General features: G+C 45.5%; 1 protein-coding gene across 1 annotated transcript in view; it reads right to left on the bottom strand.

Annotated features, from left to right (window-relative positions):
• The window catches only part of LOC125450677 (fibrillin-2), a 343,642-nt gene that overhangs the window by 236,722 nt on the left and 82,495 nt on the right, over positions 1–24,425 (bottom strand). The window contains exon 6 of the mRNA XM_059642692.1: positions 3,402–3,599. Coding sequence (XP_059498675.1) covers positions 3,402–3,599 — 198 coding nt within the window. The remainder of the gene's footprint in view (positions 1–3,401; positions 3,600–24,425) is intronic.

The raw sequence follows: 24,425 nt of genomic DNA, 5'->3' as shown, positions 1-24,425 counted from the left end.
ATGAGAGTGGGGTGGTAGATGTTGCTTACATGAGTTTAAGCAAGATCTTTAACAAGGTCCCTCAAGGCGGGCTGATACAAAAGTTGAAGTCACATGGGATTCACAGTGAGATGTAAATGAATACAGAATTGGTTTAGTCATGGAAAACAGAGAGTAGCAGTGGAAGGGTGTTTTTCAGATTGGTGATCTGTGTTGCAGGAGTGAAGATCTAATGCAAGAGGCAAGTGCATAGTAAATGGCAGAACCCTAATGCATTAACATGCAGAGGGATCTAGGCATCTGGGCCCAGTTTCCTGAAAATGACAACACTAGTCACAGGGTGGTCAAGAGGTATATGGCATGTTTGCCTTCATCATTTGGGGGAAAAAAAGTATAAAAATTTGAAAGGCATGTTGTAGCCTTACAGTTCGGGTCACCACTCTACCAAAAGAATGTGGAGGCTTTAGAAAGGGTATCAAGAAAGTTTGCCAGAATGTTGCCTGGTTTGGAAGGTATTAGCTATGAGGATAGATTGGACAAACTTGGTTTGTTTTCACCTGAACATCAGAGGATGAGGGGAGACCTGATAAATGTTTACAAAATTATGAATGGCGTAGATATAATGGGTAGTTGGAATCTTTTTCCCAGGTTAGAAATGTCAATTACAAGGGCACATAGGCTTCAGGTTAAAAACGGGTAAGTTTAAAGAGGCTGTGAGAGGCAAATTTTTACACAGAGGGTGCTAAGTGCCCAGAATGTGCTGCCAGAGAAGATGGTGGAGGCAGATACAATAGCAAAGTTTAAGCACTATCTTGACAGGTACATAAATAGGCGGGGAATAGACCGTGTAGAGGCAAAAGGTTTTTACTTTAGGCCTTGTGATATACATCGGTACAAATAATGTGGATAGACCAGGTTCTGTGGTCATAAGGTAAGGTTTCCAAGATTTAGAGAGGGATTTATAAGTAGAACCTAAAGAGCTATAATCTCTGAATAGCACCCAGTGCTCTATGTAATTGTAATAGCTGAAATAGGAAGATATATAGGTTCAATTTGTGACTTGAAACACCATGCAGGAAGGAAAGATTTTGATTTTTATGGCATTGAATCCAGTTATGGATCAGGAGACATCTATTAAAAATTGATGGGTTACATTTTACCAAGAATTAGTTCCCTTGTGGGGCTCACTAGAGTAACTGTAAAGAATTTAAAGTAACTTATCAGGGGGAAAGGCACAAGCGTATGAAAATGGAAAAGAAGAAGGTGCATGAAGGAGGGAGAATACTAGACAGTACTGTCGGACAGCAGCAGATTATGCAGGATTATAAGAAATACAAAGACAGTTTTCCAATGCAGGTACATGAAGACGGTGTGGTGAATGAGGTGAGTGAGCCTTAGCTGTGTAGGAAAGTGGTGACAGCAGAAATGCAGCATAACCTTGGGGAAGGCTGGGGGCTAAATATTCAAGTATTCAAAGTGGACTGAAGAATAAAGGGAAGGAGAAAGCACAGCAGATAGGTATCAGGACTGATCGGGGATGACGCTGTATGAACTGGAGGGGCAATGACAGATTTTATTTGGTTTAAAGATGAGAAGTTGGAGTTGAAATGATTTGCAACTGGGAGGTGCATTTCACCTCCCCCTCCCATTCCTCAGACGACACGTCCATCCTGGGCCTCCTGCAGTGCCACAACGATTCCACCCTCCACTTGGGAACCCTGCAGCCTAATGGTATCAATGTGGACTTCACAAGCTTCAAAGTCTCCCCTCCCCTACCACATCCCGACTCATACCTGCCTCCCTAACCTGTCCTCCCTCCCACCTATCCCCTCCTCCCACCTCAAGCCCCATCCCCATTTCCTACCTACTAACCTCATCCCGCCCCCTTGACCTGTCTGTCCTCACTGGACTGACCTATCCCCTCCCAACCTCTCCACATACACTCACCCTTACTGGCTCCATCCCACCTTTTTGACCTGTCTGTCTCCTCACCACCTATCTTCTCCTTCCATCCATCTTTGATCCACCTCTCCCTTGCTCCCTATTTATTTCAGAACACCCTCCCTCTCCCCCATTGCTGAAGAAGGGTCTGGGCCCGAAATGTTAGCCTTCCTGCTTGGCCTGCTGTGCTCATCCAGCTCTACACCTTGTTATCTCAGATTCTCCAGCATCTGCAGTTCTACTATCTCTACGCCAGGAAATGAGCTAATAGTCTCGTGATAATACCAGTTGGCCATTGTCTCCCCCATTTAGAGACTAGGCTAATGAAAGGAAGGAATTTGTGAATTGTGCTCAAAAGCAATTAGGCAACAAATGCTGGCCTAAACAGTTATGTGCTCATCTCACTAACAATTTATAAAATCATCTCCTTGTGAAGTTCCACAGCGTAAAGTGCACGATAAAATGACAAAAGCAAACAATATTAGGGCTGGCATTCTGGTTTAGTTCTTTATGGTCATTCGTCACAAAGGTATTGTAGTTAATCATTACTAACATTCCTAAATCTGGAATTCTGAAGAATGGCACATTGGTGCTGAATGCCACAGCTCTAACAATGTTCTATGCCCTGAAACAGAATATAACGCTACATTTCCACCTTCTGTTTGCTGAAAGTACTATGCTGAAAGCTTCCAATAGGAAGGCTATTTTTCTTACAGAGGTAGGACATTGTGAGGGAGATCCATTACAGCTGAATTACTAGAGCAGAATTACTAGAGCAGATTACCGATACAGGTTGCTAGCTGTGATTGATGTCTGGAACAAATAGACTATGGACGAAGTAAACAATGCTATTGCTTCTTGACAAAAATTAATTTTGAATTAAATAATTCCTATCCACTAATTGAATACAAACTAACTGAACATTTGTAATTTCTTTGTAATGGTGTGAGTGTTCTTTTCTGTAATAGACTTTATTCCCAGGTGAGACATGTACAAGGGCTCTGCTCTCAGGCATCTTTTGTTTCTCATGAATTTCAAATCTAATCTTAACATTACAAAGCAGCCTTTCAATAGATGAGAATAGAAATTTCTGCAAATACTTTGTAAGTTCATCAATAACTTTAAAAGAATTAAAGAGAGGTTAATGCTTTGGCTGATGACTTTTTGTCAGAGTGTTTCTAACAAAGTTTTCTTCTCTGATCATGTGTAATGAGACTTATTCCATGCTGTGGCATTTCAATACATTCAGTTCAATGCTCATATTCATAAATGCTGAGATATAAAGGAGACAAATGTGTCATTTATAAAAGTATTAAGTGGTGATATTCTAGAAGGATGAAAATCTAAAATTATCCAGGGGAATCCATTGCATTACAATAAACAGGATAAACATAAATACACTGCTTTAATCTTTTAACTATGAACAAATGATACTGAAATGCTGAAAATAATTTCATAGATAATTGTTGTGGAAAAATTACCTTGGCAAGCACCCGAGCGGACATTTGGAATGAAACCACGACGACAGGGGTGGGGTTGAGCTGGGCAAATTTCACAGGGATGGCCCCATGCTCGGCCAACTGTAGCACAGCAAAGTGTTTTGGTGCAAACAATGCCACTGATCTGACCCTGGCACATCTCATTATTCACTTGGGTGAAGCAAGGACCAGTTCGGTAATCTGCCATTGAAAAAAACAGGAAGTCATGTTGTTATGTTGTAAAAACATGCTGAATACATAAGTTTTTCAAGCACAGTCCTGACTTTCTGCTTTACAGTAAAATGGTAATCACTGGAGCCATTCAATTCAGCTATTTTCATCAGTTCTCCCAATCAGCAAATTACTCAGTGTTGTTCTCCCACTTTCCTCACATTATCCTGCAAAAGCTTTGTTTTCAGATGCTAGCCTTGTACTGTTCATAGCCGGAGAGACAACTTGGGGATTCCCTTTCGTGTTTAGCTGCCACTCTCTTTTCATTCTCTGTCTTTGCCACTTTTATTGGCTTTTTCACCTCCCCTCTGAACCCTCGGCCAGGTTCTCAGTGTAATTTCTACCTGGCATCTCTAAAAGGCACACTTTTTCTTTTATATCTCAATTTCTATCTCTTTTGTCTCTCAGGAGCTCTACTTTGTTTACCCTACCTTTCCTTTTGAGGGGATATACCTTCACTACGTGTGAAATTCCTCTTCTTTGAAGGTAGCTCCTTGTTCAGCTCCTGTATCTACAGCCAACATTTGACTCCAAGTTATTCAGCACAGATCTATTCACAGTGCTGTCACATTGGATTGTTCACTGGTTATTCTCAATCTGAATGTTTGTTTGTCCTTCTCTATAGTCGTCCTATAGTTTATCATACAATGATCACTGAAAACCAAAAATTCCACCATTGGCCTCTGATCATCTTGACCCATCTCATTGATAAGAAGCATGTCTAACAATGTCTCTTTTTCAGTTGGAATGGACACATACTGCTGTAGAAAATGTTTCTTGCCACACTATAGAAACTCTACTATCTCATTGCTCGTTACACAGCTATTATACCTGTTTTTATCCAGTTAATTAAAGTTCCCCATTGTAACAGTTCAATCATTTGAGATTTTCTGTTATTTCTTTGCAAATTTGTTGTTTGGCACTTTTTCTCAATATTTGGTGACCCCTATCTCTAGTCAAATAGGTTACGCAATTGACCCCTATAGAAACCCCTCTTTCAATCAAAAGCACAGGTAGGAGCAGAAGTAGACCCTTCAGCCAATCAAGTCTATTACACCATTAATTATATCAAATCTGATCTGATAATCCCCAACTCCATTTTCATTATCTCATCATCCTTGATTCGTTTACTGACTAAAAATCTATCTCAGCCTTGAACATACTTAACTTCCCAACTGCTACAGCCCTTAGTATGAAATGATTCCACAGATTCTCTACCCTCTGAGAGAAGAAATTCCTCCTCATCAGCATTTAAAATTGACAACTCAGTACTCTGAGATGACGCTTGCTGAATCTAAACTCCCCCATAGTGGGAACAACCTCTCTGCATCCACTCTGTCAATCTTTTAACGTTTCAATTGGGTCTCCTCGCATTGGCCAAAAACTCCAATTAGTACAGGCCCAAACTACAAAAACATTCCTCATGAGACAAGCCCTCCATACCTGGGATCAACCTAGAGTACCTTCTCTGAATTGCCTCTAATACATCTCTTCTGAGACGAGGGGACTATAACTGTTCACAGTACTCCAGCTGTGGTCTGACTAAAGCCTTGCCTTCTTCTTTTTCTTATTCACTCATGGGACGTAAGCTTCAATTGTAGTTTTTCCCCATCTTGACGTGACCTTGAGAAGGTGGTGGTGAGCTGCTTTCTGGAACCATTGTAGTCCACAGTGCTGATAGGGACTGAGTTCCATAATTTTGACTGAAGGAACGGTGATATATTTCCAAGTCAGGATGGTGAGAGGCTTGGAGAGGAACTTTCAGGTGGTGGTGTTTGACAGCTGCCATTGTCCTTCCAGATGGAAGTGGTCGTGGGTTTGGAAGGTGCTGGCTTAGGAGCTTTGGTGAATTTCTGCAGTGCATCTTGCAGATGGTACACACTGCTGCTACTGAGCGTTGCAGGCAGAGGGAGTGAATGCAGTGCCAATCAAGCAGGCTGCTTTGCCCTGAATGGTGTCATGAGTGTTGTTGGAGCTGCACCCATCCAGGCAAGTGGTGAGTAATCCATCACACTCCTTGCAGATGATTGACAGGCATTGGGGAGCCCGGAAGTGAGTTAGTCAAGATTCCCAGCCAGTCTTGTAGTTGTAATACTAATATGACTATTCCAGTTCAACCTCTGATGAATGGTAAATCCCAGAATGCTGATAGTGGGGGTTTCAGTGATGATGATAGCATTGATTATCAAGGGGTGAAGGTTTTATTCTTCCTTGTTGGAGATTGTCATTCCCTGGCACTTATCTGGATTGAACCTTACTTATTACTTGTCAGCCCAAGCCTGGATGTGATCCAGGTCTTGCTTCATTTGGACATGGGCTCCTTCAGTTTCGATGGGGATGCGAATGGTCTTGGACATTTTGCAATCATTCGCAACAGTTCCCACTCTGACCTGTATTCTTTTAGCAAAATTACCTTATTTTTATTCACTATGTATTTTGTAACAGTATCAACATTCCATTTGCCAGTCTAATTACACAGTGAACTAGCATGCAGGCTTTTTGTGACTATGCACGAGTATTCCAAAATCCCCTTGCAGCTTTCTGTAGTCTTTCTCAATCTTAATCATATTCAGCTCCTCTAATTTTCCTGTCAAAATGCATAACCTCACATTTTGCAGGTAATATTCCATCCTCAAAGTTTTGGCACTCTTTCTCAACCTTTCCAATATGCCTCTCTCGAGTCTTATCATCTTCATCACTTGCTTTACTTTTTTTGCAATCTCCACTCTTGTCCACATATCCAGCAAGAAGCTTATAGCTGTAGGCTAAATGCAGGGACTGTAGCTCATCAAAAGCTACCCCTTGGGTCCCTGTGTCTGCTTCATCAACAGTCACACACACCAGCCCCTGATCACAAACCCAATCCAAACTCATTGACCTTAGTGATGATCTCCTGCAGCCAAATATCTAGGTAACTTTTTTCACCCCTCACTGATGTAGCAGAATCACTCCAGCTTGAACTCAGGCTCCTCAACTTGGCTCCAAAGTTGTTCAAGCTGCAAACACTTGGAAATGTGTTCACTCAGGGACAGCTTGGTCCATCACCCAGTCGTGCCCGTCTTTGCCCAAGTTCTCTGCAATTCTATTTCCACCTGTAACTCACTAGTCTGATTTATCAAAATGCACATTCATGTACATACACAGTAACGCTGACTGAAACTTTAGCACTTTCTTCCTGAATTTGATCCACCTTGTAATTCCTTCTTCAAATGCTATCTACCTGTTCACACCTGGTGTTAGTTTCTAAACAAATCAATAAATACCTAGGTAGCTTACATAAGGTGGAGGAAGCTAGGGTCAAGCTCAGCTCTAGAGAATTACAGGCAGACGAGGAAAGAGCTCAAAAATGGTCTGAGGAGAGCCAGGAGGGGGCACGAGAAAGGCTTGGCAGAACGGATTAGGGAGAACACAAAGGCATTTTACACTTAAGTGAGGAATAAGAGAATGGTCAAAGAAAGAGTAGGGCTGATCAGGGATAGCATAGGGAGCTTGTGTGTGGAGTCTAAGGAGGTAGGGGAAGCCCGAAATGAGTTTTTTGCTTCTGTCTTTACGAAAGAAACGAACTTTGTAGTGAATAAAACCTTTGAAGAGCAGGTGTGCATGCTGGAATGGATTAAGATAGAGGAAGCTGATGTGCTGAAAATTTTGTCAAACATTAAGATTGACAAGTCGCCAGGCTCGGACCAGATTTGTCCTCGGCTGCTTTGGGAAGCGAGAAATGCAATTGCTTCGCCACTTGCGAAGATCTTTGCATCCTTGCTCTCCACTCCAGTCGTACCTGAGGACTGGAGAGAGGCAAATGTAATTCCTCTCTTCAAGAAAGGAAATAGGGAAATCCCCGGCAATTACAGACCAGTAAGTCTCACGTCTGTCGTCTGCAAGGTGTTAGAAAGGATTCTGAGGGATAGGATTTATGACCATCTGGAAGAGCATGGCTTGATTAAATGCAGTCAACACGGCTTTGTGAGGGGTAGGTCATGCCTCACAAACCTTATCGAGTTCTTTGAGGATGTGACTAGAAAAGTTGATGAGGGTCGAGCTGTGGATGTGGTGTATATGGACTTCAGCAAGGCATTTGATAAGGTTCCCCATGGTAGGCTCATTCAGAAGGTCAGGAGGAATGGGATACAGGGGAACTTAGCTGTATGGATACAGAATTGTCTGGCCAACAGAAGACAGCGAGTGGTACTAGAAGGAAAATATTCTGCCTGGAAGTCAGTGGTGAGTGGTGTTCCACAGGGCTCTGTCCTTGGGCTTCTACTGTTTGTAATTTTTATTAATGACTTGGATGAGGGGATTGAAGGATGGGTCAGCAAGTTTGCAGATGACACTAAGGTTGGAGGTGTCGTTGACAATATAGAGGGCTGTTGTAGGCTGCAGCGGGACATTGACAGGATGCAGAGATGGGCTGAGAGGTGGCAGATGGAGTTCAACCTGGATAAATGCGAGGTGATGCATTTTGGAAGGTCGAATTTGAAAGCTGAGTACAGGATTAAGATAGGACTCTCGGCAGTGTGGAGGAACAGAGGGATCTTGGTGTGCAGATACATAGATCCCTTAAAATGACCACCCAAGTGGACAGGGTTGATAAGAAATCATATGGTGTTTTGGCTTTCATTAACAGGGGAATTGAGTTTAAGAGTCGTGAGATCTTGTTGCAGCTCTATAAAACTTTGGTTAGACCGCACTTGGAATACTGCGTCCACTTCTGGTCGCCCCATTATAGGAAAGATGTGGATGCTTTGGAGAGGGTTCAGAGGAGGTTTACCAGGATGCTGCCTGGACTGGAGGGCCAATCTTATGAAGAGAGGTTGACTGAGCTTGGACTTTTTTCGTTGGAGAAAAGGAGGAGGGGAGGGGACCTAACTGAGGTATACAAGACAACGAGAGGCATAGATAGAGTTGATAGCCAGAGACTATTTCCCAGGGCAGAAATGGCTAACACGAGGGGTCATAGTTTTAAGCTGGTTGGAGGAAAGTATAGAGGGGATGTCAGAGGCGGGTTCTTTACACAGAGTTGTGAGAGCATGGAATGCGTTGCCAGCAGCAGTTGTGGAAGCAAGGTCATTGGGGACATTTAAGAGACTGCTGGACATGCATATGGTCACAGAAATTTGAGGGTGCATACATGAGGATCAATGGTCGGCACAACATCGTGGGCTGAAGGGCCTGTTCTGTGCTGTACTGTTCTATTTTCTATGTTCTATTGTGTATAAAATCCAAAATTCCTGGAAAATTATCTCTATTTTGTTGACAGGCCACATTGATGTCAGTTATTGTAGAAAAGTTTGAACTATGATGCTCAAAACCTTGGTTGTAAAATGTGAAATGTAACCTGCTGGATTCTCCAAAACACAATAGCATCTGGAGTGGACACAGCAGCGCAAGCGTAAAGAAAGGATTATGAGTTATGAATAGAGTTGAACTTAAATTGGAGATAGTTCTCTTGTTTAGATTTTTGCAAAGTGTTTATTGCTCTTTTCACTCTTCTCTGTTTATTACAGACTCCACGAGCTCCACGAGACTGCAACCTTTTTTGCCTCAACTGAATTTGATCAAATTTTTCAAGAGCAATTTTCACTTGACTGCGCCATTTATATTGCTTAATTAAAATTATTGGAAAGTTATGTTTGTAATACCAGAAATCTTTCATATATCTGTGAAGTGCAATTGACTTTCAATTATTTTTTGCCCTTAAGATATACATTTAAGATTATGGGAAATTTAAGTATTTTACTATAGGCAACCAGTTACTTTTCTGCAAGCACACACACACACACACACACACACACACACACACACACACACACACAGACACAATCCCACACACAGACACACACACACACACACACACACACACACACTCACACACACACATACAAAAGGCTCATCTAAACTTTAATGTTGATTTTTTGAACAAAACACTGAACCATTTTGATAAACTATCTTTGCATGTAGCTTTTTTGAGCTAATTCCCACTGACGTTTTGTGCAGGTGTGCAGTAACTCGAAGGAAATGGTTGACTGTTTTTCTGAGTGAAATCAATGATGTCTTTGTTATTGTTTGGGCAAGAAAGTGGATCCAATCAAAGACCAAGAAACACAGCTGTGCAGAAAGTAGAAAGCTCTCCACATTACTGCAGGAAGGACTGTCATTTATTAACTTCATAAAATAGACTATCAGAACCACAGCCTACTGAAAACAACCCAGCTTATAACAAAAGGTACCAGACAAGGGGACATTTAGTGGGTCTGGGCCGAGAAATATTATTTTTCATAACTGCAGTGAATATCTGCAAATCATTTGGGTCAGAGCGTACATCTATAAAGATTCCTGCAAATATTTTCCAATTTCCAGTAATGGAGGCAAATCAGACAGGTTCTCTTAGAGACATGCTCTTCAATCTGTCCAAATTTTCAGTTGCTGGGTCCAAGTATTGCAGTCCATCCGGAGACAAATTTGGAAAAGTCTCCACTGTTTTCTCATCATAATTTTGTTTTATTATTTCCAAGCATGCCAACTGTTGGAAAGCAAGACAAAACACAAAGCGTGCATTGTTAGTGAATAATGGAAGCCAGCCTCACCATGAACTCAGTGTCACTTCTTGAGTTTATACAACCACCAGCTTTTAAATGTGCACTGTAACTCTCATAGTGTTTTTTTTGTATTTTCAAAAAAATCGTTGTCCACAGTATTAAATAGTGCTCTCTTTTTATGTACATTACTTTTGCAAACAATAGTAAACAAAAAAATCAGCAAATCATTACAAAGATTCCAGGGGGTAGATGTCTCAGAGCACAAGAGGCAGCATTCTTTTCATCATTTATATAAATGATATGGATGTGAACATAGGAGGTACAGTTAGTAAGTTTGCACATGATACAAAAATTCAAGGTGTTGGAGGACAGTCAAGAATGTTACCTCAGAGCATATCAGGATCGCGATCAGATGGGCAAATGGGTCGAGGAGTAGCAGATGGAGTTTATCTTAATTAAATGTGAGGTGCTGCATTTTGGAAAGGCAAATCAGGGCAGGGCTTATACACTTAATGGTAAGGTCCTGAAGAGTGTTGGTGAACAAAGAGACCCTGGGGTGCAGGTTCACAGTTCCTTGAAAGTGAAGGCGCAGGTAGTTGGGATAGTGCAGAAGACTTTGGTATGCAAGTCTTCAGCGGTCAGTGCATTGACTATAGGAGTCAGAAGGTCATGTTGTGGCTGTTTGGGACATTGATTATGCCACTTTTGCAATACTGTGTTCAATTCTGGTCTAGCTGCTACAGGAAATGCATTGTGAAACTTGAAACGATTCAGAAAAGATTTACAAAGATCTGGATGTGAGTTTGCTCACTGAGCTGGAAGGTTAGTTTTCAGACGTTTCATCACCATTCTAGGTAACATCATCAGTGAGCCTCCGGTGAAGTGCTGGTGTTAAGTCCCGCTTTCGATTTATCTGTTTAGGTTTCCTTGTGTTGGTGATGTCATTTCCTGTGTTGGTGATGTCATTTACATTTCCTGACATCACCAATGCAAGAAATGACATCACCAACACAAGGAAACCTAAACAGATAAATAGAAAGCGGGACGTAACACCAGCACTTCACCGGAGGCTCACTGTTGATGTTACCTAGAATGGTGACGAAACGTCTGGGAACAAACCTTCAAGCTCAGTAAACCAGCTTACATCCGGAACAAAATAAAAACCCACTCTCTTGTGGACCGAGAGGAGGAGAGCGCTGTCTTGGAGGTGAAAGGAAGACGTTGGGTTGGCTGTGCACCCTTGCAACCAGTGGATCTTAATGCTGGCTTCGGCCTAACGCTGGTTCAGGGGAGCAGCCAACCTGCAACGATGGCTGTGGCAAGTGCTCGTGCCCCAGGTCAGGGGGTCCGGAACACCATCCGTGTTTCCGTAAAGAAGGTGGATGAAGGTTCGCCTGTGGACCGCACCTTCTTCGTGAAGAGGGTACGGTTGGACTGTTGCGGGTTCGCTGCTGCAGACATTTATTGCCTGCAGGATTTCCCCAGAGGAGGTTTTTACGATGTGACCTTCAGGAGTGCCAAGCTTTGCGAACGCTTCCTGGAGGGTTTCAAGGAGAAAGGAGGGGAGGGCCCCCTCTCTGTATTGACCGCTGTCCCGCTGTTTGCGATGCCAGCGCAGAGGAGCTGTATGGTGACTGCACATATGTACAACCCGCATGTGCCAGCAGTTGATGTCCTGACCTTCCTCGGAAGGTACGTGAAGGTGGAAGGGGACCTAACTTACATCATGGACCCCTTTGGCATCTGGACGAGTAAGAGGCAGGTCAAGGTGACGCTGAGGATGGGCGCGGACGGGAATGTCGTACACCCACCGTCCAGCTTCACGATCGGCGGGAGCAAGGGCTACCTGACCTATGCAGGGCAACCTAAAGTCTGCCATGCCTGTGGTAAGTCAGGTCACGTGGCGGCCGACTGCAAAGCCACCATCTGCAGGAACTGCAGGGAGGAGGGACAACTTGCAAAGGATTGCTCACAAGAGAAAAGCTGCAACCTTTGCGGGGAAGCGGGCCACCTCTGTAGGGCATGCCCACGGCGGGGGACCACCTACGCCCAGGTCGCCAGCAGGGGCAATGCGGGGCCAGCCCCCCCGGAGGAGAGGAAGGCACCAGAGCCCAGCAAGGACCCCACTAATGTGCAGGAGGGCCAGGCCGTGCAGGAGGGCCCAGCCCCGCAGGATGGGCCCGAGGCCAGCAAAGCACCCCTGCAGGCCCCGATCCCCCCCGACAACCTGGAGTCGATGGAGGCGGTGACAGGCGACCCAGGGGAGTGGACGACGGTCCGGAAAGCGAGGAGGAAGGTGCGTCGACGGGCCCAGGAACTGCAACCATCAGGCGGGAACAGGCAGCTACAGGGGGGCTATAAGAGCTCCTCTGACGAGGGGGATTCGGAGAGGGCTCACCCGACGCAGAAGTTAAAGATCTCGAGGGAGAAGGAAAGCAGCACCCCGCTTCCAGGTGACGGGAGGCGTCCTGCGGCTCCCTCCGACACCCAGTCATGTGCCGCTGGGGCTCTGGAGGGCCCCCCGGAACTTCCAGGCGGGAAGGAGGAAACAGCGCGTCCCCAGCCTGACCCGGAGCCGGACCCTCCTGCCTCCGCACCCCTGACGGGGGATGCCACCCGGAAGGCAGCACGGACGGTTTCCTGAGCCCGGAGAGCGTCCAGCAGTTGGCCCGGGCAATGGACATGAAGGGACAGATGGAGGGGCCGGACCTTGGACTTGGGGAGGGTACTCCGGTCACTGTCCACAATGAGGGTACGGGTTGCGAGCATTACTGTGCGCAGTGTCAGGTCCACCACAAGATGTGTATCTACGTTATCCTACCTGACCACCAACAAGGCGGACCTCCTGTTTCTACAGGAGTGCGGGATACCGCACCTCGGCAGGTACGGGAAATGGTCTGGCGCCTGGACTTGTGGGCCTTCGATCTGGTCAGGGGGTAACGACTGTCGCTCCTCGGGCCTGGCTATTCTGCTGCGGAGGTGCGACTTCACCATCGCTCAAGTTCAGGAGGTGGTGGGGGGGGCGCCTCCTAGTGGCTGACGTCACCTACAGGAACGCTCCCCTGAGACTGATCAACGTGTACGCCCCAGCGGTACGGAGTGAGCGGTTGGCCGTCCTGCAGCGGCTTCCACCCCTGCTGGCTACGTCCAGGCCGGTCATCCTAGGCGGAGACTTCAACTGCATCATCGATGCAGATGGAAGATCCGGCGTGGGGACAGCAGGTGGGGGGGGTCAACTGGACATCACGTCCAGATTCCTGATGGGCACAGTGAAGGACGCCAAGCTGCTCGATGTCTTCAGCACCCCTGCAGACGGAGCGCAGCGGAGGTACACCTGGTCGCGACCAGACGGGTCTATTCGCTCAAGGATAGACTTCCTGTTTGTGTCACGGGCGTTCTTGGTCAGGTCCACCGGCATCGAGCCGGTGTTCTTCTCTGACCACTGCCTCCTGCTGACCGACTGTCACTTACAGGACGATCAGCCGGCCGGAAGGGGACATGGAAGCTCAACACGACTCTGTTGACCCCAGAGAGCGTCAAGGAGCTTAAGCGGGAGTACGCCGGTTGGAGAACCGTGAAACCCCTCTTTGAGTCTCCGGGCGACTGGTGGGAGACGGTGAAGGAGAACATCATGAGGTTCTTTGTCCTCAAGGGTGTTCGGAAGGCGAGAGAGAGGTGGGGAAAGCTGTTGCGACTCCAGAAAAGGGTGCAGAACCTGCTCCTTCTGCAGTCGATGGGGGTCGATGTCACAGAGGACCTCCGCGAGGTGAGGGGCCAGCAAGCCTCGCTCTTCGCCGCGGAGGCCTCCAGGATAATCTTCCGGTCCAGGATCCGCTCCGTGGAGCAGGCCGAGACGTGCTCGCGTTTCTTCTTTCAGAAGGTGCACAAAGAGAGCTCTGTGCTTGGCCGGCTGAAGGAGGATGACGGCTCGGTGACGTCGTCTCGGCCCGACATTTTGAGGATCAGCAGATCCTTCTGTGCCGGACTGTACGACACGAAGCCCATGGACAGCACGGCCTCCGAGTTGTTCCTGTCGTCTATCAGGGAGGTCTTAGACGACGGCACGAGGGAGTGGCTGGACCGGCCGATATCCCTGGACGAGCTGACCAGAGCCCTCAAGTCCTTGGAGAGGAATAGGACTCCCGGGAGTGACGGCTTACCGGTCGAGCTGTATTCCGCTCTGGGACCTGGTCGGCCAGGACCTGCTGGAGGTGTACGATAGTGCGCTTCGGGCAGGGGAAATGTGCAAGTCCATGAGGAAGGGAATCATCACCCTCATTTACAAGAGGAAGGGGGAGAGGGAAGAAATTAAGAATTGGCGTCCCATTTCACTATTGAACGTGGATAACAAAATCCTGGCCAAGGTCATAGCCAACTGGGTCAGGTCTGTTCAGGAGTCGGTGATTCACCCTGACCAAACCTGTGCTGTGCCGGGCAGGAAGATCACTGAGAGCCTCGCGCTCCTCAGGGATATGATCACCTACACTCTGCACAGGCGGGTGGACACCTGCATCGTCAGTCTGGACCAGGAGAAGGCCTTCGACAGGGTCTCTCGTGCTTACATGAGGGACGTCCTCTCCAAATTGGGGTTCGGGGAGGGCATCCGCAATTGGATCCGGCTGCTCTACGCCAACATCGTTAGCGCAGTCTCGATCAACGGGTGGGAATCGGACAGTTTTCCTGTCAGATCTGGAGTCAGGCAGGGCTGCCCGCTCTCTCCTGCCTTGTTCGTGTGCTGTGTGGAGCCCTTTGCCGCATCCATCAGGAAGGACGTGAGCCTGAAGGGCGTGACTATCCCAGGCAGCGGAGGCCTTCAGGTCAAGACTCCCAGTACATGGACAATGTCGCCGTCTTCTGCACCGATCGTCGGTCGGTGAGTAGACTATTGGACATCTGTGGCCAGTTTGAACTGGCCTCGGGTGCCAAAGTCAATAGGGGTAAGAGCGAGGTCATGTTCTTCGGGAACTGCGACGACCGCTCCTTCATCCCCTTCACCGTCAGGACAGACTACCTGAAGGTGCTGGGTGTTTGGTTTGGTGGAGCTGAGGCGTGCACTAAAACTTGGGAGGAGCGTATCACCAAATTGAAGCAGAAGCTGGGCAGGTGGACGCTCCGGTCACTCTCCATTGCGGGTAAGAGCCTGGTTGTCAGGTGCGTGGGGCTTTCGGTACTGTTGTATGTGGCGCAGGCCTGGCCTATTCCCTGGACCTGCGCCGCTGCGGTCACACGGGCCATCTTCCACTTCATTTGGGGGTCAAGGATGGACTGGGTCCGCAGGGACACCATGTACAAAGACCTGGGAAATGGGGGAAAGGGCGTACCGAACGCCACCCTCGCCCTGACAGCTACCTTTGTGTGCGGCTGCATCAAGCTGTGCGTAGATCCTCAGTACGCAAACACCAAGTGTCACCACTTACTGAGGTTCTACCTGTCCCCGGTGTTGCGAAGGATGGGCCTGGCCTCGTTGCTGCGGAACGCTCCGAGTAGTTGGACCGTTCCGTACCACCTGTCCTTTGTGGAGAAATTTTTGAAAGGAAACACCTTTGACCACAAGGCCGTCAGGCAGTGGTCAGCATGTAGTATCCTCGAGACCCTTCGGGAAAAGGAGAGGTGGATCCCGTCATGTGGTTCCCCACGCAGACTGCCAAAGTCGTTTGGCAGAATGCCTCATCGCCAGAGCTTTCAAACAAGCACAAGGACATTGCTTGGCTGGCGGTGAGAGGGGCTCTGCCAGTGAGATCCTTTATGCATGCCCGGAATCTCTGTGCCACCGCACGCTGCCCTTGAGGTGGCTGCGGGGGGTACGAGGCTGTCGATCACCTCCTTCTGGAGTGTGCCTATGCGCTGGAGGTCTGGAGGGGGATGCAGTGGTATTTGTCGAGGTTCGTCCCGAGCAGCTCCGTGACGCGGGACTCCGTGCTCTACGGGCTGTTTCCCGGGACGCACACCGAGACCAACATCAACTGCGCCTGGAGGACCATCAATGCGGTGAAAGATGCTCTTTGGTCTGCCCGCAACTTGCTGGTCTGCCAGCTGAAAGAACTGACCCCGACCGAGTGTTGCAGACTGGCGCACTCCAAGATCCAGGACTACGTGCTGAGGGACGCGCTAAAGCTTGGGGCAGCCGCCGCCAAGGCACAGTGGGGAAAGACCACGGTATGAAACCCCTCGTCCAGAAAAGGGAAAAGAATCCTATCTGGTAACTGGGCCCACCTGGCGCCTTCCCCAACTGGTCAGGGGTCTAACTGGGACTGTGTGGGGAGACGATTGCTGGGGTATTTTCTTTGCTTTTTTTTCTTCTTTGTTTGTTTTTTTCCTTTAGTTGGTGTACGTACCCCCTGGGTAACCCGGAGCGGCTTGCATGACTGGGTAGGTGTATAAATATGTTTTATTTTTTGTACATCTTATGAATAAAGTATATTTTTTCAAATAAAAAAAAGTGACAAAACGTCTGAAAACTAACCTTCCAGCTCAGCGAGCAAACTCACATCCAGATCCTCAACCTGAGCTACAAATCTTCTCAAAACTCGCCATTTACAAGGATGCTGTCAGGGTTGGAGGGTTTGAACTATAGGGAGAGGCTGAATAGGTTGAGGCTATTTTCCCTGGAGTGTCGGAGGCCGAGGGGTGACTTTATCGAGGTTTATAAAATTGCGAAGCACATGGATAGGGTAAATAACTAAGGTCTTTTCCCTGGTGCAGGGAATCCAAAACTAGCGGGCTTAGGGCTTAGGGTGGGAGGGGAAATCTTTAAAAGGTATCTAAGGAGCAACATTTTCATGTGGAATGTGGTGTGTGTGTTGAAATGAGCTGGCAGAGGAATTGGTGGAGGCTGGTACAATGACAACGTTTGAAAGGTATCTGGATGGGGATATGAATAGGAAGGGTTTAGAGGGATATGGGCCAAATGCTGGCAAATGGTACCAGATTAATTTTGGATATCTGTTTGGCATGGACAAGTTGGACCAAAGGGTGTTTCCATCTTGTACATATCTATGACAATGATCTATTAGATTTTATGACATAAAATTCAACTAAGGTGCAAAATGGCACTAGTGCAGTCACTTGTTAAATCATCCATCTGATTTCCCTCCAGTTCGAATTAAGCAAAAGTCATGACAGGGCCATGTAGTAGAAAAAAGATTATAAGGAACATTTTTTTCCAATCGGAGTCATCCTTATAATGTTGCATAGATTCCAAAACAGTGAGTCAATGTACCTTTGAGACAGCTTGATGATATCACTCAGCATGACTTTCCAGTATAAAAGGCATTCACTTCACCTTTCGAAGCCAGGAATACTATTACCGTTGGTTTGTAGTTACTGTCCACTTCCTCCAAGTCATAAGTATGCATGAACTACACATACATCTAAGATCTATTAATGAGGTAAATAGTGTTGCTAACAAACTCTGGGACAACTACCTCAACAAGATCTCAGTCTTCAATGGAGCGATAGCATTTGTCAGTACAGTCTCTCCCTTTCAAGAAAAGGGAGGTGACAGTCTGTTCGATCCAGTTTTTCCAAGACTCCCAGACCAGCTCCAACATCAGCTCTCAAGACATTGTCTTGGCAAAAATGCCAGAAAAATGTATGCTGTATTATTAAATCATTACCTGTGTCCAGATCTCAGTTAATTCTGCTTTTTCATTTTCTAAATGGCATGAAAACAGCAAAAAAAAATGCACATGACATTACTCTGATCTCTCTTTTGGCAGAAATGCAATATATAATCACATCATCACAGAGTTGTACAGGACAGATACAGACTCTTTGATTCAACTCGTCCATGTGACCAGAACTTAGTTTTATTTTTGCTGGTTTAAAAAGCTAAAATGAAACAAAAAGAAAACAAAAGCAAACAACAAAAAGATTATTACACTGCGACACAGATCGTTTGTATACCTGAAACAAAACAGAAGTTGCTGAAAAAGCTCTCCAGATCTGGCTATGTCTGTGAAGAGAAATCAGAGTTAACGTTTTGGGCCTGGTGACTCTTTATCAGAACTCTTCAGCAGTTTTGAGGAAGGGTCATGCAAGCTGTGTTCTCTAAGAGATCAGGGGTAGTAGGAATGGCAGATGCTGGAGAATCTGAGATAACATGGCTTAGAGTTAGATGAACACAGCAGGCTAAGCAGCACCATAGGAGCAGGAAAGCTAGTCTACTGCACCTGGTATTCCCAGGTGGTTTCCCATCTAAGTACTAACCAGGCCTGAGTCAGCTTAACTTAGTAGTCTACAGCACTTGATGCTGCTTGGCCTGCTATGTTCATCCAGCTCTACACCATGTTTTCTACAAGAGGTCATTGGGTTACAATGAAATCCAGTTGCCGAGAGAAACCTAAGTGTTACACTCTGCTCCACAGCAGCAAGTGAAGAAAAGGCAATTACTAATCAATGTCAAGGACATTTTCAAGGTTCTATCTGTGGGGTCAAGCATGTTAACAATGTCAGAGAGATAAATTTAATGTTTCCAGAGCCCAGGCAAACATAGTCAGCATGGACACCATCAATTACCTCCATCTAAATGATAAAACTCAAAAGAAATGAACAAATCAAAAACAAATGCAATGAGTTGCAAGATGTTGAATGCTTTCATCATTGTTGTAAGCTATATTTCCTTTAACATCCCAACGGCCTCCCTTGGTTCTTGCACATTTCTCCAGAGTTGGAACAAACAAGGCCATGTAAAGAAAAGCCATTGGAAGTGATCTTTCTATTTTATTTGGCCTACACACAGAAAATATCAAAACTGACACTGGTGCATATGCAAACATCAGCCCTTTATGCACGTTACAAGAGACTGACTCAGGGAACTTGCACATTGTGATGCAATTCGCACTTGATAGCCTGTTTATCATGGTAATACCAATACCATGCACTGGTATTATCCACCTTAAATGTTAATACAACTTGCTTGAATGGACACTTATAACTTTTTCCATGGTTTTAACAGCTGAATAGCTACAACTGGTCCACATAGTTTGGTATATTTTTCAGATCCACAATGTGTCAAATCTGTCAGTGGCAGCACCAAGACTCCAGACTGTGACATCCAGCCTATCCTTGACCCGGATAACCTTTACACAGACCAGTTTGATGCTATTAGCAACTTTAGAGGTAAGGTAGTGTTACATCTGAAAGATGATTCCTGATATAGAAGTGTAGCATTCACATTCAAAAAAAGCACAAACCAGAACTGGGTTTCATGTTACTAAACTACCTGATCAATCTCACAGAGTGCAGGGCCCGGAAAAGAAAGCTCATGCCCACTTCAAAGTCAGGGTCCTGGAGTTGGTGGGCAGGCTGATGGAAAGGACAGTTGAAGGATAACCAGACCCAAAACATTAACTTGATTTTTTTCTTCACAGATGCTGCAAGACCTGCTGAGCTTTTCCAGCAACTTCTGTTTTAGTTGTTGATGCCATCCTTTATTTAGCTGACTGAAGGAGAAGACCACACTGCCAGACACAACCAGCCCAGATCCAGGCAGTAGCACACTCTTTCCCAGGTTAAACCGAATGCCCGGGAATGCAGGAAGACCAATGATCTTTCTCTCTGCTACCCCCGTAGCTTTGACGTTGCACAAATATCCCACCAAGGCTCACAAACCACAACTCTCAGTATTCCTTGCATTATGGCTGCTCATCATAAACAAATCAACTCTGAGACTACAAACTCTTCCTGCCCTTTGTGATATCTACCTACATTAGCTTGAGACACTTTACCACCTCTTCGGTTCCTTAATTCTCACTAAATGCTCTTCCATTGACCCTCATCATACTCAATCCCTCTCTTTGTCTCATTGCAAAAATAATTGATACAAAACATGGTCAGGAAGGTCAACACCAGCAAAGAGCTCAGACTCTGCACTCCTCCCAAAGAGGAAATGTTCAGTCCAGCCAAAGAAGAGCAGCACTGGGGAATAAGCTTCACTGTAGTGTGCTGTTCTGCTGTAACATCAATACCAGAGCGAACACATTCCAAACTAGGTGTGAAAGCATGAAGTGCCTGAATATCCCTGTGTACATAGTGACCTGGTAGAAGTTACACGGCATTGGTTAGGCCACTTATGAAAGACTGTGCGCAATTCTGGATCCCTTTGCTAAAGGAAGGCTGTTGTGAAACTTGAAAGGGTTCAGAAAAGATTTATATGGATGTTGTCCGAATTGGAGGGTTTGAGCTATAGCCAGAGGCTAAATATGCTGGGCTTATTTTCCCTGGTGAGTCAGAGACTGGCAGGTGACTTCATTGAGGTTTATAAGATCATGAGGACCATGGATAGGGTGAATAGTCAAAGTCTTTTCCTCGGGGTGGGAGAGTCCAAAACTAGTGAACGTAGGTTTTAGGAGAAAGGGGAAAGATTTAAAAGAGACCTAAGGGGCAACTTTTCATGCAGAGGGTGGTGCGTGTGTGGAATGAGCTGCCAGAGGAAGTGGTGGAGGTGAGTACAATGACAACATTTAAAAGGCACCTGGATGGGTACCTGAATAGGAAGGAATTAGAGGAATATGGGCCAAATGCTGGCAAATGGGAGTGGATTTATTTCAGATATTGGGCTGGCATAAATGAGCTGGACCAAAGGGTCTGTGTACGTCTCTATGACACTACAACTCTAAGTTGTGGAGACTGTGATCTGCAGGTATCCACCAGCTCCAAAGGCAGTTGTTGTAGGGCTGTGTGCTGTGTAATTTGGACAGAGTACAGCAATGACAATGTGATGAGCCTGGTGGTTTGCTGCTACCAATGTGTGTGGACAAAGGGTTGTGGAGGATGACATCCGTGGATCATGCAGGGATGACCAGTTTAGGAAGTTGTAATGGCTGGTACTGACCTTGGGAATTCGCACTGTCTAATTTCTCAATAACAGAAAGGAAAGCTGGTCATGGTATATAAATGAGTAGGGCTGTAAATGAGATACAAATGCATTCAAGAGCAAAATACTGAAGCTTAAAGAGGAAATCGAAAACTTTTTTTAGCAATGTTGTGTTTCTGATGATTTCATGCTCTCCATATTTCCTTACCATTGCCCATGGGATGGGAAAATTCTGCCCCAGTGTAAGTCTGAGGTCTTACAACAGTGTAAATAGTTAGTGTGGTTAATAAACTTCAAGATATTGCCTCAATATGGGCCAAATCTTCAACTCTATGCTATATGGGCTAAACATAAAGGGAAGCACTCAGTTAACAACATTTTGACAGTCATTAAATAACAGCAGTTACATTTTCAATGGGGTTACATTTTCAATGGGGTTACATTTTCAATGTGGTTACATTTTCAATGGGGTTACATTTTCAATGTGGTTACATTTTCATTGGGGTTAGTCAACATAGGCTATGCAAGCTTCTAAAGTAAACTACTCTGTGTCTGTATTGATCTAATATCTTCTGCAGTTAACTCATTCAGGAATTTTTGTGTGACAAGCTTTTCATTAGTTTCAAACAAGAACAACTTCAAAAACTTCAAAAACTGCACAGAAAGTGATAACTTGATAAATTGACACTTTAAGCATCAGTGAGAACATAGAACATAGAACATTACAGCACAGTACAGCCCTTCGGCCCTCCATGTTGTGCCGACCTGTCATACTGATCTCAAGACCATCTAACCTACACTATTCCATGTACGTCCATATGCTTATCCAATGACGAGTTAAATGTACCTAAAGTTGGCGAATCTACTACCGTTGCAGGCAAAGCGTTCCATTCTCTTACTACTCTCTGAGTAAAGAAACTACCTCTGACATCTGTCCGATATCTTTCACTCCTCAATTTAAAGCTATGCCCCCTCGTACTCGCTGTCACCATCCAAGGAAAAAGGCTCTCCCTATCCACCCTATCTAACCCTCAGGTTATTTTATATGTTTCTATTAAGTCACCTCTCAACTTTCTTCTCTCTAATGAAAACAGCCTCAAGTCCCTCAGCCTTTCCTCCTAAGACCGTCCCTCCATACCAGGCAAAATCCTAGTAAATCTCCTCTGCACCCTTTCCAAAGCTTCCACATCCTTCTTATAATGCAGTGACCAGAACTGTACGCAATACTCCAAGGGCAACGCACCTGAGTTTTGTACAGCTTCACCATAACCTCTTGGTTCCGGAACTCAATCCCTCTATTAATAAAAGCTAAAACACTGTATGCCTTCTTAACAGCCCTGTCAACCTGGGTGGCAACTTTCATGGATCTGTGTACATGGACACCGAGAACTCTCTGCTCATCTACACTACTAGGAATCTTACCATTAGCCCTGTACGTTGCCTTCCGGTTACTCCTACGAAAGTGCATCACCTCACACTTGTCCGCATTAAACTCCATTTGCCACCTCTCAGCCCAGCTCTGCAGCTTATCTATGTCTCTCTGCAACATATAGCATCCTTCGTCACTATCCACAATTCCACCGACCTTAGTGTCGTCTGCAAATTTACTAACCCATCCTTCTACGCCCTCATCCAGGCCATTTATAAAAATGACAAACAGCAGTGGACCCAACACCGACCCTTGTGGTACACCACTAGTAAATGGTCTCCAGGATGAACATTTCCCATCAACTACCACCCTCTGTCTTCTTTCAGCATCCAATTTCTGATCTAAACTGCTATATCTCCCACAATTCCATTCCTCTGCATTTTGTACAATAGCCTATTGTGGGGAACCTTATCGAACGCCTTGCTGAAATCCACATACACCACATCAACCGGTTTACTCTTATCTACCTGTTTGGTCACCTTCTCAAAGAACTCAATAAGGTTTATGAGGCACGACCTTCCCTTCACAAAACCGTGCTGACTATCCCTAATCAATTTATTCTTTTCTAGATGATTATAAATCCTTTCCCTTATAACCTTTTCCAACACTTTACCAACAACTGAGGTAAGGCTCACTGGTCTATAATTACCAGGGTTGTCTCTACTCCCCTTCTTGAACAGGGGAACCACATTTGCTATCCTCCAGTCATCTGACACTATTCCTATAGACAATGACGAGTTAAAGATCAATGCCAAAGGCTCGGCAATCTCTTCCCTGGCTTCCCAGAGGATCCGAGTATAAATCCCATCTGGCCCAGGAGGCTTATCTATCTTCACCCTCTGAAGGATTTCTAATACCCCTTCCTTGTGAACCTCCATCCACCTAGTCTAGTAGCCTGTATCTCTGTATTCTCTTCAACAACATTTTCGTTTTCTAGAGTGAATACTGTCGAAAAATATTCATTTAGTGCTTCCCCCATTTCATCTGACTCCACACACAGCTTCCCACTACTATCCTTGATTGGCCCTAATCTTACTCTCGTCATTCTTTTATTCCTTAAATACCTATAGAAAGCCTTAGGGTTTACTCTGATCCTATCCGCCAACAACTTCTCATGTCTCCTCCTGGCTCTTATGAGCTCTCTCTTTAGGTCTTTCCTGGCTACCTCATAACCCTCAAGCGCCCTAACTGAGCCTCCACATCTCATCCTAACATAAGCCTTCTTCTTCCTCTTGACCAGAGATTCCATCTCCTTCGTAAACCACGGTTCCCGCACTCTACAGCTTCCTCCCTGCCTGACAGGTACATATTTGTCTAGGAAACACAGGAGCTTTTCCTTGAATAAGCTCCACATTTCTAATGTGCCCATCCCCTGCAGTTTCCTTCCCCATCCTATGCTCCCTAAATCTTGCCTAATCTCATCACAATTGCCTTTCCCCCAGCTATAACTCTTGCCCAGTGGTATACACCTATCCCTTTCCATCACTAAAGTAAACATAACAGAATTGTGATCGCTGTCACCAAAGTGCTCACCTACTTCCAAATCTAACACCTGGCCAGGCTCATTACCCAGTACCAAATCTAATGTGGCTTCGCCCCTTGTTGGCCTATCTGCATACTGTGTCAGGAAGCCCTCCTGCACACTCTGTACAAAAACTGACCCATCTATAGTACTCAAACTATCGTGTTCCCAGTCAATATTTGGAAAGTTGAAGTCCCCCATGACAACTACCCTGTTTCTCTCACTCCTATCGAGAATCATCTTTGCTATTAGAGATGGGAGAACAACACTAATTCTCTGACTATCAACCACCATAAGTGCAATTTTCCACAGGGAATATATGATTTCAGTATTTTCTCTTATTTCTTATTAATGAAGAGTAGGTCAGAAAGTCAAAAGTTGGATCTATTAGTTTTATTCAAGATTGAAATCTTCACTATTTACTTGTGAGGACCTTTTATATGCATTATTCTGTGAGGTAGCTCGAAGTGCTCATAGTGTTAATATCTACATT

Source organism: Stegostoma tigrinum, chromosome 3 (assembly GCF_030684315.1).
Source record: "Stegostoma tigrinum isolate sSteTig4 chromosome 3, sSteTig4.hap1, whole genome shotgun sequence".
Classification (NCBI taxonomy): domain Eukaryota; kingdom Metazoa; phylum Chordata; class Chondrichthyes; order Orectolobiformes; family Stegostomatidae; genus Stegostoma; species Stegostoma tigrinum.
The sequence above is the reverse complement of the archived record's forward strand: the minus strand, read 5'-3'. Positions and strand labels throughout refer to the sequence as shown.